This window comes from Aythya fuligula, chromosome 11, assembly GCF_009819795.1.
Source record: "Aythya fuligula isolate bAytFul2 chromosome 11, bAytFul2.pri, whole genome shotgun sequence".
Classification (NCBI taxonomy): Eukaryota; Metazoa; Chordata; class Aves; order Anseriformes; family Anatidae; genus Aythya; species Aythya fuligula.
The window spans coordinates 1,320,072-1,337,120 of NC_045569.1; the positions used below are offsets into that span (position 1 = coordinate 1,320,072).

At 37.9% G+C, this 17,049-nt stretch overlaps 1 protein-coding gene across 3 annotated transcripts in view; it reads right to left on the reverse strand.

Annotated features, from left to right (window-relative positions):
* Positions 1 to 17,049, reverse strand: part of FBN1 (fibrillin 1) — a 158,618-nt gene that overhangs the window by 94,505 nt on the left and 47,064 nt on the right. For all 3 annotated transcript variants that reach the window (XM_032195315.1, XM_032195314.1, XM_032195317.1), the window contains exons 7-9: positions 8,090 to 8,287; positions 4,649 to 4,774; positions 32 to 157 (exon numbers count right to left, since the gene is read on the reverse strand). In XM_032195315.1, coding sequence (XP_032051206.1) covers positions 32 to 157; positions 4,649 to 4,774; positions 8,090 to 8,287 — 450 coding nt within the window. The remainder of the gene's footprint in view (positions 1 to 31; positions 158 to 4,648; positions 4,775 to 8,089; positions 8,288 to 17,049) is intronic.

A 17,049-nucleotide genomic window follows, 5' to 3' on the forward strand; every position in this document is an offset into this window, starting at 1 on the left:
ACTGTATTATGATATACAGTATTTTACTCACCTATGCATTTTAAGCCATCAGGAGCTGTATAAAACCCTGGAGGACACTTGCAGAAATAACTGCTGACTGTGTTTGAACACTCTCCTCCATCACAGATTCCAGGAATGGTGCTGCATTCATCAATATCTTAAAGCAAAAAAGAGAAGCAGGGTCAGATTAGCTGTATTAGGCATGAGAAAAGTTGTTTTATAATTAACATTAATGATCAAATTCATGATCAAATTGATCATTGATGATCAAATTCAAGTCTGATACCCCTCTCAACTTATGTACTAGGGACACAATCAGCAGTTTCAAACCAGGATCAGGATCTTTTGTTAGCTATCTTATAAATGCAAGTGACACAGAATCTAAGGTCATATTATATCTATAAACTGCAAAAGGTCAGTTTGTTTTGCTGCTTAATAATGATGAATGAAAATCTAAAGCTGCAGAAAGGATTTACTAACTGTAAGTAAGCAATAACTGCCAATTTGAATTCTGCACACTAGGATTAAGAAAATTGGTAGTGATCGGGAACATAACTGTTACGTCTTTTGGTATCTCCAGCAGCACAGCATCTTCTGGCACCAGACAGGCAACCCTGATTTAAAGGGATCTGTGGCACCTACTAAATTGCCTACCCTTACTGTGTTTGTTTTTTCCTTAAAAATCCCCCATACAAAACTGACCAGATAGGTACTAGTTAACTAATGCAATCCAACAGGATTGTAGCACAAAGCACAATGACTACAAGCAACAAAAACTACCTTTCTGTTCCTCACCTGTTTCTCTGGCAATAAAAAGCCACTAAGTGAATGTACTGAAATTTCAACAAATTGCTTGACACTACAGATTTCTAGAAACTGAAATATCTACCACAGAAAGCACGTCAGATTTTTTTCTCTCCAGATTTTGTCAGTAATTAAAAAAAACAAAAACAAAAACAACCATACCGTACCATCACTAACAATTTTTAAACCATATACTAAATCATCAGCATATATCTAACACAGAAATTTTTTCAATTTCTGTTGGAGAAAATAACACACATCTTATACCTGATCATTGCTGCATACAGGAACAGAGGGAAGGTTTCTTCCATGCTTAGGAGTTCATGTTATTTACAGTCCTGCAAAAAACAGCCTATGCCAGTCTCAGCTGCTCCTTAATTACCATCAATAGCCCGCCTGTGCTGTGTTGTTACTTCCCCCCTGGTTTTCAGTGACTGTCTTAACATTACAGCTGTATCTACTTAGCACTGCTCTCATCTAGGAACCTGGAGTCCAGCTGAGCTTGAAAATAACTCACTTTTTTCTCTGGTACCTACAAGAAGAATCAGTAAAGCAAACCAGAAAGGCAGGTTACTTTTAGAGTGATCAGTGACAACTCGCTGTCACAGCCATCTAAGATCACTGAGCAGCTAGCTCTCCTGAAAGGGAGAATCCTGCCAGAAATCATGGTATCACAGGACTCTCTCTATACAACCTCTTCTCCAGAGATGTACAAACAGATAGACACATGGCTAAAATAATGATTTCACCAACCACAAAAATTTCTGAGATGAAATACTGCAACACCACCCAACACACCAAGGCAAGGAATGAATAATATTGTAGTCATTATAAATGATTTGAAGAATTTAAATGTAACGCCTAAATTGGAATTTGGCCCCAACAGATGGGGGAACACCCGAAGTCCCACAGGCCCATTAATGTGCTTTGTATCAAGTAGAGAGGATTTCTCTTTTCCTTTTCCTGGGAAGATAGTAATATAAAAATGATCAATTCTTTTTTCCCTAGGTAAAGAATTGGATGGTCTGCTATCTTTGTGGCCCCTTGCCTTTCCGGGAAAGGAGTAAAGGGACTGGGGTGGCATACAGATGGCCAAACTTTGCAGATTGTCCCATCCCAAACTATGCGGGGCCCTGGACCCCCTGTGCACACATTCCTCCCTAGCATCTTGCTAGCTGTCATGATGTGGGTCACATTCCTTGCTTGGGTGTGTGAGAGGGGTGTGACTTTTTGTTCAGTGCTACTTCAAGGGTGTTGCCAGAGCCTCCAGCCTTACTGCCCTGGGAGCACTGCTAAGAGACTTCTGGCTTCTGATCCAGGATTATACTCTGCAGGAGTCCCAAAAGTCTCAGTGACAAAAAATGTGGAAATTGAATTTCGGTCTGAATAGAGCCCTTAATTAACAGAGAAAAATGCAGTTGTAAATGGATCAGATTCAAGCATCTTCTGACTCAAATTCACCAATGTTTATCTAAAAGTCAGTGTTGCCACTGTTTATATAGAGTCTGACCTTTTTAAAAGCAAAATCACCACTCTTTATTTTAGGGTTGAGCCTAATCCAAACAGTATTTCACTATTTATATTAGTGTTGACATTCATATAAGCAATATTGTCATTATTAAGCATGCAAGGTAAGTATACTCAATGTACTCACAGACATGAATGTCACTCTAGGAAAAATTACTCCCTTCAATCGCCACAAAAATATATCTATCTCAGCTTTAATGCAACTACTGCAAGAGGAATACTGATTTGAAGCAGTGAAATAACATAACACCTAAAATCTAATTTTCCACCAGCTTTGATAATAAAGAGGACTTTGTCTGACACTTCTCTTTTTCCCATCTTGCTCTGATGTCTCACTATACCTTATGATTTCTGTCATGATCTTACTTGAGCTGGGACCCACAATAAAATGGTGCTACTAATTCAGCAGGTAGCTCCCAGGTCTATGAAACCAGGGACCAAGGAGATGTTACACCTGCCAGAAATCCTATCTGCTGGACAAGAAGTTAAACCAAGTACATGATCATATGTTTATTATTATGTGATAGAATTAATTATAATTAATTGCAATAAGCCAAACACCTTGTCTTATAGTGGAAATTTCAACTTAAAGGGATAATTCAGGAAAGCAGAATGGATATTCAGCTGTTACATGACTATGTTCTTAACTATCGAATCACTGTCCTATTTCATGATGCTGGTATAGGGCTGCTACTTTCAATTCTTTCAATTTTATTAATACCTACAAGGCTTTCACGAAAATTGCATGGTACATTTTATATGAAAATGTACTGGAGGTAAATCTCTGTCTGCTGAAGTTCAACAATGCACAGGTATAAAATAAAAGAAAGTCTATCCCATCTTTGCAGCTAAGAAATTTCACAAAGAGATTTCACATGATGGTGCACAAAATTTGTGGCAAGGCTTGGAAATGAACCAAGTTATCCCAGGTTCTTGGGACAGTCAATCATTCTCAACTGTTAGAAGAATTGCAGGCTCTGAAGGTGTTCTTTTCTTTTTATTTTTTTTTTAAATATGATTTCACAATCAAAAAACACCATAGCAATGTTTATACAATGCAGCAAGCCTGAGGTTCTCAGTTTTAATACTTAACAGTATTAACACTAGATGTAAAAGAACTCAGTATTAATACTTAACAAGGCACATGTTCAGTCTTTCCTATTCATCCTGTTCTTGATACTTCATCCACTGAAGGAAATACTTGTAATGTTGTTCTACCATGAAGCTGGGCTACTTTCTGCCAAAACCATTGGCAGTCAATATGAAAGCCATGCTATGTACACACTCTTCTGAAATTGCTTTCCCTAACACGTAATTGAATTATGATTTTTTTCTTGAAATACGGATTTTCCTTTTGAAAGACTGTCATAATTCTTCCAAAATGACTACAAAATTTTGAGTACTTCCTTAAAGGCACCTGACATAAGAAAGGGTGGTGGATGCACACCTCCCTTACACAATCACCTTAAGCTGTAGAGGTCATTCTTCATCATTTCATCTTTCTGAAGGCTTAATCTGCAAGGTGCTAAATGCTTGTCAAGTAACAGAAAAGCAGGACATTCAGAAAATACTCTGGGGACAGACCCTCTGCCACCAAAGTCAGTGGAACAGTAAAGAAGCCAGTGATTATTACTCAGATTTTCCCTTCAAAAATTAGAATTGCAGTATCTATGCCTGATTATTATACTACAGAGAAGAAAAACCATTATCAAATCACAGTTAAAAATTCTCAAGATTCAATAATCATGCAGTGCAAATCTCAATGCTAATATCTAGCACCTGCTAAACTTCCAAATTAGGATTACCAATAAGGAAAGACAAAATGTTTGCCCTTCTTTAATATCTGCAACCATAAGGATGAGTTTAGACCATAGTCCTGTGGTCTTCACTCAGCAGTGTAAAATTCTCATTAATGTCACATACAGTTTAACTGAGTAGGTGGGGATGTGTTGAACCTTCCAGTCATATATACTTTTTGGTTAAAAGATCCACAGAGAGACATGTGCCTCAAGCATTTTTAAAGTAACATATCAGTTAAAAACATTTTCAGCTTTAATGTTTAACTCGTTTCAGATGTACCTTTAAGTCTGCAAAATGTTACATGAATAAAAGGCTGGAAAAAGCTGCAGGGCCAATATTTAAGATTCTCTGTTTTAGAAGGAGAAATGACTGTTATTCATATTTGCTGTGAAGAATGCTGTTTGCATGTTCATGGCAGAAGAGACTGGAAAGTTTGTAACAAACTCCTAAACAAAGTTGGCCCCAAAAAGAAGACTTCCCCCCTTTAGTTGCAGAAGAAAGTTCTGAAAGTTCTTACCATCACATTTTTGTGTCACTTCATTAAACTTGTGTCCAGCTGGGCATTTGCACTCAAAAGATCCAACAGTATTAATGCAATTTCCCCCTTGACAGATCCCAGGGATGGCTTGGCATTCATCCACGTCTATCATATAAAAAAGGAAAAAACACCCACTTTAAATTCATTTCTCAAGAATAGCCATAATAATTTGTCTAGATAGAAATTAAAGTAAATATGCCTACATCCATCATTCACCCATGATAATATTATGATACTTGCTTGTGAAGTCAGACACTAATTTTGTAATTACTCTATGCAAAGTATGATTAAGTACAGTAATCTAAATATTTTCTGCAAGAAATTACATGGTTATTATTGTTACAGACATTAAACATCTAACTGTTATTGCTTTGTTTTTCCAAAACATCTGGGGAATGGTGATGCAGAGAACACAGCCTGCCACAACCCAGGTTCCTTTGCGTGTCTGAAGCTGGGCACCCAAAATCACTTGCAACTTTGAAAAACTTGGCAACTCCATATAGCATATACCTGAGTGCTGAGATGCAGGAGCCCCAAATCAGTGGAGGAGCAGTGTGTGATGTGCATGGAGAGGCCTTACAGAGGGAATTGCATGGTCATTATTGGTGGAAATGATTAACTCCTCACACTCCAGTAAGTTCAGCATCAATGACCTTAAGCTGTGGTTAGGATTTGACTCAAGGAGTTCCATAGCCATAATTAATGTCTCCAGAGGCATTATTAATCACCTACTTAGACATTCATAGCTTTGTCTATTTTTTGTTGTTTCTTTCTTTCTTTATAGCTTTTTCCTTTACTTTTCTCTTCCTTTTAATTTGTCACTTAAGAAAAAAATGACAAAGATAGTACCACAGGGTAGGTAGGAAACACAAGACAAACATTTTCAAGAAGCCCCACTTTCTGGCCTGACAGCTATTTTAGCACAACAACGTGTGTCATCACTAAGCTGCAGAAGTATTGCAATGGCTTAGTAATAGCTAGAGAAAAGAGATTAAAGGACGAGGACTAACGTTGCCATAGGAGACAAGGGAGGTCTGGCTCCCAGTCCCCTGAGGGCTGCCCTGTGTCTGTGGCTCCCTAGTCCTTTGGGAGCAAGCAGAGCAGTCACCACTCTGCACCCCAAACACCTGTGCTTACACACAGCTTCCCAAGGGGTACTAGCTGCTGCTGGCAAAACCCCATTTCTTGAAATCTTGGGCTTCAAGCTAGGATCAGTTTCTACACAGGACCACAGGCTGAAGGAGATGACGCCTTCAAATCTCCCTGTATAAATCCCAGAGAGTCAGCTGCAATGTGTCTTGCAGTCTGAAAAGCAAAGTATTATGTCTGTACAAAAGGCCAAGAGGCAATTTCCCTGGGAGCCACAAGTAGGAAGTTTCAGCAACGCCATGGGGCATATCTGTACCACATTGCAGAGCATTATGTAAAGATCCCCCAGTGATGAACTGGGTCACAGAGTGCCACAGCAGAGCCACAGCAGTGCTGTGCCTGAGCTAACCCAGGTGCTAGGAGGCACAGACAATCAGCACAGCACCCACTGACACTGTCATACTGCTGCTGGAACCTGAGCTAAACCCAAATGCTGCGCTACAGTAACAACAGTCAAGCCAGACTTCATGGCATTGCCCTGAATTTAAAATAAAAAAATAGAACTTATGCTCCTGAGTCACAATGTCTGTTTCAAAATCCCACGTTTTGGCTTTCATTTTCATAGTTTGTATCTTTAAGAAATCTCATCTGTAATACTAATTTAACTTTTAGTCAGACAAAGTCAAACTGTAGGCAGTGATATTCTATTTATTTTTTAAAATAAACTTGTCCTCCCCTCCATTTTATTTCTTCTGATTTCTCCACACAATAATAATGGTTTCTTTTCTCTTCAGAGAACCTGGATTTTATTTAACCTGCTTTTATTTACTTAGATTGAATATGGATGTGAAAGCCCTGAAATGTCTTCAGTCTGAATGGATGTTATCTGATTTCAAAAGGATTGGATTTAGTACAATTGTATGAAAAATAAAGTTAATATGTGGTTCCATAGCAGATCTGTTGAAATTATGAACACATTACAAGAGAAAAGAAAACTGGAAAGTACAGGTCAAATATACATGGCCAAAACTGTGCTGGCACTGCATACGGATTAGCATAAATGTAGCTGCATGCAAAGAAATGTGCAGCAAGCGGAGGTAGCCTTATTGTGAACTGCACAAAACCATCAGAGAGGTCACCGCAACTTTTCCATGACACAAACAAGTGGGCTATAACTAGGTGTGGCATGAGGTCAGGGGTGTGGGCCACATATTTATGCACATACAATCACAGAACTGTCCAGAATGTTAATTTACAGATTTCTGCACAATTTAGTTCTGACTTTTAACAGTGAGAGGAGAACAGATTGGCTGAGGTCAGAATATGTACACGTTATGCAGCATACGCAAACATGCCCATGTTGAAGTTCACCATGCCTGTCTGCAGGCACCAACCAGGACTTAGCCTGTGACAGATATCTACATTTTTTAATACAATGGAATGTCTTGAAGTCCTTCACAAGAATTTGATGATTAAATAAAATTACTTGTAGATTTATAATCTTTATCTTCCCTATTTTAAAAAATACTGTAACTTATTAGAAAATGTTAGACAGATCGAAATAAACTAGTCCCAAAGATACGGCCCTGGGAATTTATAATCCACATCAGTTTAATACATAGCTGCCCCTGTTAACTTTCTCCTGTTTCCTGCCAGACATCCAGACAATAAAAGAATTTATACAGCTGGAAGTACTAGAATAAAAGCCAAAAGCAGAGTAAGGACTTTCTATGGTAAGGCATGCTTAGAAAGAAGTAAGCAACATCTGGGTGGATTTTACGATTTGAAACAAATGCAAATGCATTTCCAAAATTGTATAAAATTTACAATAAGTATAATAAGGCATTTGAAAATGTCATGATGTGCACTTTTCTCCAGGTTGAAGCAGTGTAGCTCAAGAGATAAGACACCTAAGATGAATCCAAACCCAACAAATTTTACCTAAAAAAATCCCACACCAGATAAATGGAACAGTATCACCACAGATTGATGTATGTTTTGAGCACTTCTTGAAACACAATAAAATCCTCCGTGGAATGGCTGAGTGGTATACTCTGAGAAACATGCTACAGAACCAAGGGAAAGGGCTCCTGGCAGTGAGAAATTCGTTAAGATGCTAGCTGCTCTCACATGACCTAAGTTACTAGTGTACTCACTTGAACATCAGACACTCACTGAATCATGAAGTAATGCATTTGACAACGTTTTTCCATACTTCACACATATAGCCGAGAATGACTTAGGACAGGTTATTCACAGCAGTGCAACTCAATTAAGATTAATCCAGTAACAATTTCAGCAGCTTTCGGGTAAGCTTTGCTGCTAACTTACCTTGACAGGCCCCCGTTCGAATGTTTGGAATGAAGCCTCGGCGACAGGGATGCGGCTGGGCAGGACACATTTCACAGGGGTGGCCCCACGCTCTTCCAACAGTTGCACAGCAAAGGGTTTTTGTGCAGACTATTCCACTGAGCTGTCCCTGGCACATCTGGTTGGTTACCAAAGTGAAGCAAGGGCCGGTCCTGTAATCTGTGCCAAAGACAGGAAACGTAATCAGCATCACAGTAAAAATACATAACAAAACTTATAATAACTTACAATAAAGCAACAAGATTTAAGGAAGACTTCTGCACATAAATTCCCTACTACCCCAATGATTTCACTTAGCAGTGCTCTGCTACAGGTTTTTCTCAGATTTACTTCTTATTCAAATCCAAGGAAAATACGCAGCTCCACAAATACACTGTGACTATTTTACCAGGGGTATTATATATTTAAGATTCTCCACATCCCCTTTGCAGCTTGGTTTAATCTCTAGTAACACTATTTGGGAGGTCTTTACACTACTTTGTTTTAAATATTCAACACATTAATTAAAATAATACTGATAAAAAGTTAGGATATGTTTATTTCCACAAGTGTTATTCTCAAATGAGTCTCAAGGGACAAGAATACAGACTGCAGGAAGTTTTTCAAGGACAGCTTTCACTGTTATTGAGGCATATGCCGTACCAGATACATGGGTAAGCTTTGCCTACAGCTGAATGGAGGGCATGTGGAACACATCTGCTTTGATTTGTTTATGGTAGGACAGGCCACTTATCCAACAGAAAGAATTAAACTAAGATGTTAATAAAATACTGGTAGACTTTATTTTGTTCCTTTCTCCAAGGGCAACAACCAAACAGTGGTACTGCCAATTCAGCTGTCTCCTGCACATCCGGGGTGCGCACTCCAGCTAATTCTTCACAAGTGACCCTAAAATGCTTTTCTGTTATGGTGCACCAGGACAGAGTCCATCATCCTGTAAGCACAGCCAGCAAATTCTAAGCCTGACGTTCATCTGTACTGAAATAGTTACCAGCTGCATAAGCCAAGGTCACTAAGCAATCCACACTGCCTTGTAGAGATGACATTATAAATGCCTTCAATTTTCATGCCACTTCCAAACGTCGTTAACAGTAAGATGTTTCCATTAAACCACTGATAAAAAGTGTTAAATAGGGCAGAAGTAAGAATGGACACTTTTTCCATCTGTCCCCCAGTACTCTTGTCAGACAAGTACTCCAGGATTGCTCCCCGAACCAGGTGCACCTTGAAACTGACCACAAGTCCTATATGCCATAAAACAGTGCTGTATTACTACTGCTATCTTCAACAATTAAACATGATCCTCTCAGGAAGGATAGCAAATTAATCTGAAAGAATTATTTCTGATAAACGTGTACTAAATGCCACTCACTATCAGTGACCTCACATTCAGTAAAGGATGGAGATCCTCCTTAATCTTCATTTTGCTCTTGGTGTATTTATAAAAGCATTTTTCATCGTCTTTCACTGCACTAGCCAAATGGAGCTCCTGAGCTTTGGCCTTTATGATTCTGTAACTGCACAGCTTGCCAACAGCTCTAGAGTCCTCCTGAGTTGCCTGCCTGACTTTATATTAGGGGAGACACTGATTTAATGTCATCCTTATATGCTATTGGATTGCTAACACAAAATTTCTGTCCTATCCCCTCCAAACAGTGCGGCTACATTTATTGAACACTTCTCCATCGCCTTCCCCAGCAATTCTGTAAGACTCATCTTGAAATGGGTCAGAATCTCTCTTACCTCTGATTACTAAATTCCATTTCATCACCCTAACTTTTTTTTGGGTTGGCATTTCTCTTTCTACCCCTTCAATTCCCATATTTTTCTGCTCTACAACTTCTCTCCAGTTCTTTTCCTGTTTTTAAGCATTTTTGTAGCTACCTTCATTTTCCTAGTTAGATGGCTTTGTTTTGCGTTTGTCAAAACTAACACAGCTTTCTTTCTCATTTCTCATAGTAGACATGAAGCTTTGGAATCACACAGTATTACTAGCTTTATCATATTTCTTCAGCCCACAATGAATACAAGTGAGTCAGAACAAATTACACCTAACCAATCAAAAAATTTTAGTTCTGAGATCATTCCTTCAACCTAACACAAACCAAGGTCTACGACAGGTAATCTACTTTACTGTATGCAAAACTTCTGATACTAGAACTCCTAATATTAAAACAAGAGATGACAATTTATTTAGAAACACCACAGTTTTGTGTTGGCAACATGAAACCTCCAGCGCACCTCCTAAGAATGAAATCCCTTATTGTAGATTGCCCCTATACAGTTTAAATATAGACAGTTAAAAAAGGAGGCATTTTGTTCTCTGTCACAGTGGAAAGCAAACGTCAGACAGCCCATCTTGTATTTTATGTTATGTTATGAATGGATCAGCATTTACAATTGTTTAATTTCAAATTATAAATGGCTTATCAGTGGCTAAAATGACTTAGAAATATTGTGAACCCAATGAAGATCACTTCATAATCATGCAAATTTCCCTGAGGTTTGAGTAACAAGAAGTAGGACAAATATGGACTCAAAACCAAGCAAATCCATCTCCTATTTGTTATTATCCGATCAAAAGAGCTCTAAAATTAAAGTATTCCTAATGTTGTGTTTAATATCTTTTACATATTAAAAGAATAAGGCATACAACAAGGAAATGTGTTTCCGTTAAAATGATGGCAGAATAAAAATATAATAGTATAGCTAGTAATGAGGTACCCTTGGATTTACACCATCTTCTTTAAAACTGTTCGGATTTATGAATTATGTTGATTTTAGAAGACACTGTAACCCATAAGGCCTATGTTACAAAGCACTGATGTGGAATATGAGCTTAAAAAATCGTTTCTATTTTGTTACAATAACATTCCCTTATGCATTCATGATTACTCAAACTACTTTATGAGTAAAGCTCAATCAAGATTCCAAGTGATCAGTAAGGAGCTGAAAAAAGAGGCATGGATACTACCAGAAAAATTTGCACTTTTCCAGAGTAATTTTACTTTAACTAAAAAAAAAAGTTGAGGTTTGAAATTAATTTAGTAAAATTATTTTTTAAAGATGTGCAACTGATGGTTCCAATGTTCCACATAATTTCTAATGCAATTTTCAGCATGTGCAAGCAGCCTTCAATAAGACATTAATCACGGTTATCTAACAATTTTATCTGCTTCTTCACATACTTTTTAGCCATTTCTACAAGGAATAATTCCTCAGGGGTCCTCAGACAACTGAGAAAACAGCACAAACTGAAAGCACTTTAAGTTCATATACGTCAAAAAGAAAACAAGGGCAATGGAATGAAGCTGGTGTATACCACATAAAATCCTGTTTATTAAGTCCAAGGGAAAGAAGCAAGGTGCATTTTGATCCGCAACTTGTTCCTGTTTTAGCAATAATGATCGGATAATTTTAGTTATCCTTTCAAAAGATCCCTTATATTCCTAAATCCATCAGAGAGGCTGCTGAAATATGTAGCACAGGAAGGCTTTGATCAAAACCAAGTACAGCAATAAATAATGGTAATTGTTCCAAGTAATGCTGGACAGCACCAAGGAGACTCAAACACTTGGTCAGTGCAAGACTTTCTACAGCATGCACGCTTCTTAAGTCCTCAACTCAGAAAACCCTTAAACCTTTAGCTCCCGCTAACCCCTGTTTTCAAGAACAATACATTTTTTAATGTTAAGATACAGTTTAAACATAATTTTGAACTAAGGGAATACAGATTAAAGAATTATGATAGTGCAAGGATGCTGGATGAAATTACAGTCACTCTCTCCTCAATATTCATTCCATAGAAACATCCTAGAAAGAGTTCTTGATGGTTAAATTAACAGGCTGATTTCACAAACTGATAACCACCTATTGTAGAGGAGACTCTTCCAGCCCTGTTAGAATGAACTGCAACTGAGTAAGTGCAGAGAGAGCAGGATCGGATCGGAAATGCAAGTCAGCATTTACCTTACTGTGATGCTCATTTGGAACCTGATTTCAAACAACCAAAGAATAATGCTAGCTAAAAGATTGCCAGTCTGATTTTCAAGTAGCAGAATCCTTTCGACAGTACACAACTTCACAGGTAAATAAAGTTTCAGGTATCTCCAGAGTTATGGATACCATGATACAAGTTTGTGCTTCTACACCCAAGAAGGTATTTGGAAAATTATCTTCATATTTTAGTAGCAAATGAAACTAAATACACCAGTCTAACTGAATGGAGAGACTACAAGAAAGGGATTACTATGGTCTACTGAGAAACAAGATAGACAGAGGAGACTGCACCATATAACCTGCCTAGTGCTGTATTGCAAGGAAGAAAAAGAAAGAAAAATTGAAGCAGAAGCGAAACAGGTCACTTAATTGTAAGACTGGCCAAAAGCAACTGCTCACCAGATCATCAACCAATTTTTTTCAGAAGGAAATGCAGGTCTACATTACGATTTATTTAACAACACCTTTTGTAACCTGGACCGCGAGTTTTCTATCATTATCCAATTCAGTAAGGAAGATACCACACTTATAGACTCCCATGTAATGGTGTCACCAAAAGCTCTGTAAAATGTAACAGACTGAACAGAAAAGACAGAAGAAGGTGAAAGGAAAAAAACAACTGAAGGGAGCGTCTTCAACTATTTAAGAGGTAAATTTCAACTTTATTTTATTTCAGTTGTACAAAACACATATTTCTAATGGGGAAAATGAATTTTACAGTGATTCTGTTTCTCAATGGCATTCCTAAAGTACAAGAGGGAAGCACAAATTTCAGATTAACAAAAATTAGGATCAGGAAAACAGATGATGGGAGTTCCAAAGGAGTTTCCAAAAATGTCCCATGACGGGACACTTGCATATAGCAAAAATTAATGGGGGAGAAAGGAACTCTGAATGCATCAACTCTAGCGTCACCAGTAAGAAAGGTATGAAAATCACATCAAGCAAATTATGGTTTTGAGACATAAAGACAGTATTTTATAAAATTAGCTTTCACTGAACCATGAATGAAGAATCTTAAATGAATCCTAAAAGTATGCGCACATAATCTTATTTACCCACATCAGAGATTCTAGGCTGATCCAGCTGTGCTTGCACAAACAGAGCTCCTATCATTTTCCCAAGTCTAAAAGCTAGGAATTGAATAAATGTATGTCTGCTACTCTGATATAAAATTTGAAATAAATGGTGACCTCACAGCAGTAGGGATATAATGAGAAGCACCAAATCTGAAAGTCTTAGTTCTTTGAGGAAGCCATGTTCCTTGACAGGATCAGAAACCATACAATACCTCCACTTCAGTACACTAACAACTACACTGCTGACAGTTAAAGAAAAGAAACAAACAAACAAACAAAAAACAAAAAACAACAACAACAACAAAAAAACCTGCTTCATTCACTGTATGTTTCAATGTACTTCCATCGTTTCACACTCTTCAGAGTGTGAAATGCAGTTAAAGATGATGGGGAAAAATATCACACATTCTGCCTCATCTCAGGAGGCAGGATGCATTGTGCCCAAAATGAGTTTTTTTTGCAGTAAAGTTCCAAGAATTACAGGGAGACTCCAAAGTGGCACCAGACCACAACAAGGCCACGCTCACTGCAGCAGTCAGCACCACCATAACACAGGGAGTTACTGAAAACAGAGGTTCAGCATTTCAGGCTCAATTTCCAAACGTCCTTCCAAGGAATTCTAGTATTTCTATGCAAAAATCTCCTCATAAGGACAGAGGGAATAAACAGACTGCTTTATACACATACGACTCCCAAGACGCTAATGCAAACTCACGTGTGCCACTTTACCAGAGGCATAGGAAAGGCCAATGTGCTTGGACTCTATTTGCACTTGTCCAACGTTCCCTTTCCATTGTGTGTAGGCTATCATGAAATCATGTTTTGCATTTATACAGGATTTCATGGCTTTTAAGCACCAGGCAGAAAAGTGAATGACCACTGTCAGGAACCCATGGGATAACAATTATTTACCTCTATTTTTCTTAATAGGGGACAGGCCACATATCTCACTTCACAGACTGAATTGAGACCAGACATACAGCATCACGTTCCCATGTTAGCTTGATGCACTGACTTCCAACCATTTAAAAACTCAGACACCGTAAGTCTCAGTTCACAGGTGAGACGGAAATGCCAGTTGATAAATGCATTCAATCCCAACACTTTTTTTCCACATGGGCCATTTCCTCAAATAATTACTCACTGTTAAGCTCTCCCCTGTCCCCTCCTCCCTCCAGTCAGACACTATTACTCATCCCAGTCAGATCACAATGTGTCATCACTGGAAAGTACATGGCAAAGATATCTGAGGGTGTTCAGAAGGAAAGAAAACAAAATTTTGTAAACATTTTAAACACTACTTCCTACAATGTCCAAAACTTCTTACTAATGAGGCTTGGTGGATTTAGCTGTGGTATGTGAAGAAATTATCACCATGTCACTTCTGTCTGCTGCTTTCCAGTGCCAGAGGTGGTTTCACATATTAACAAGACTGTTTCTTGGTTGCTTCAGTGCACAGTCAAGCCCAGAACTTGAACTGCTGAGATTTAACACTGGTTAGTACTGCAATGTCACTGGATCTGGGGACTCAGAGTGCACTCAGTCAGCACTGTGTCTGGCAGGGGTATAAATCTGGCAGCAGAAAGGGCTCAAAATACCACAGCTGTGCTGTGGACAGATCAGTGCTCCAAGTTGCCTCTCATTATTTTAACGAGAGTAAAAAACATCCATGGAGGCATATCCAACACTTGCAATAAATAACTTCCACTGGTATCATAACTCTTTATTCTGTATTAGTCAACCACAAAAGTTAGTTCCAGCCTCATATATTCCAGACCTAGGAATACTATCCCCTCATTCATGAATCTGATGACCCCATTTCTGCATGTCTTCCTCACCTTTGGTTGTTGCAAATTGTTCTCATATATTGACTTGCTGGCACACTTCAGCCCAAATTTATTTTCCATTCCGTAAGCTTCTTCACAAATCACTTTCTGCACAGATAATCTGTTTAACATGTCTATCTAGCAAATATTATCTAGTCTTCCTAGGATACTGGTTAAAGAACGGGACTTTTAAATAACAGTTTGCTAACCACATCAGACTAACATTATCAGTTGCACTGGATGTAAAGAACAATTCAGGCTGGCCATTTAAAAAAGTATTTTGGCAATTCATTTTCAAGAACAAATATACAACTTTTTCATGCCAATTTTGTTCTTGCAACTGACCCAGTTCTTGAAGTCTGTGACTGAAAAGTAATAACATTACAGTAATAAAATAAAAAATAATAATGTTCAAAAAAATATTATAGAATTGGAGTGATTTGTTGCACACATTTTAATCCAACACGCAGACTAAGCATTTCACCAAAATCAAGGCTTTAGCTCTGTTGTTCCCAATTATGTGCGGCAGCAGTCCAAATACAGAAAATTGTTACCACATTTTATTCTTCTCCATGATGAAGAAAACAGTAAGCAATGCAGCTAAATGCAGAATAACTTCTCATTTCTGAATAATCAGTTACCTGACAAACTCTTACCCACCCTACTTTGCTATGTAAGCTACAAAGGAACATTTCTTCACAGATTTTAATTTTTCCAATTTCTTTCACAGGCTAACAAAAATGAAATAAAATTCTGAATTGATTTCCATCTCTCTTTTTGCAAAAAAGTAACTAACGTTGGTGACATATTTATTGTCAAGACCGGATGATTATTAAGGAGAATGGATTCAATTGAAGAACTCTGGAAGTTTCACTTAAAAAGCACAAGTTGGCTGAAGTTTATTACTACTTTTTTAAAAGTAGAGCTCTTAAGAAGTGCCACGTTATAATAACAGTCTTAACATACCACAAAGTATTAACCATTAAATAACAAGGTAAGGACAAAGCTAGTAGATGGGCTCTGTAAATTTTTTCTCTTTGGTTCCAGAAGACACTGACTATAAAATAACTAAGACTATCCAAAAGTAGAGCAAACTGCGTAAGAAAAATAGATGCTAATGAGTTATAGTATATTAAATAGAGTGACATCCAAAGACAGGGCAAATGCTTTCAGACAATGCAACATGCAGCATTTAAAGACATACTGCTCATATTTTAAAACAAGGAGTGGTACAATATATTAGGAATAACTGTGTGTGTGTTTTTTTTTTAATGTAAATGTTTCTCTGCAGTGTCATGAAACAAAATACAATTGCAGAGCACTGGAATGAAACTCAGTCCAGGACCGAAGACGGGTTATAAATAAAAAGGGGAGGTGAGAGGAAGGAAGAGAGCCAATTTCACTGTTCAAGCTAAGTGAAATACAAAGAGTAAACATACAGCAGGAATGGCAAGAAGTCGACTCTGTTTCAGTGTGGATAACTTAAAGGGAAAGCAGTAAATGTAATAATGGTGTTTTGGGTGTCAGTAAGTATATATTATCATAATGACACATGGACAAATGTTTGTGGTCCTAACAGAATGCAGAACTTCTAGAGTCCTGGCAGCTCTTTAACGAGGTAATTAGAGCAAACGACAATTTCTCCTGACTTGGTTGTAACAGCTGCCAGGAATCATCTAGCTTGTCCTAAGAAAGCTCTCTCTTTTCCATAACTGAAAGGGACCAGCACTCCTGAGAAATTATGGCAGTGGAAAAGCTTCCACCCAACACAAGCAAGGATCATGTTCTTGTGAAGATACTCGTCTCCAAATGGCTGCCAGCTCCCTGACCAAAGGGTCTTCAGGCAGCCACTGGCCTGGCTTTTTGTATTTTCAGTACTTCTTGGGTAAGTGTAGTTTTAGAGTTATGATTTTAGTTATGACAGATTTGATATAATGTAAATATTGATTTATTTATTTTACTAGTCTGAAGACTTTCAAATAACTTGCACTTTTCTTTTTTGAATAAGTTTATAATA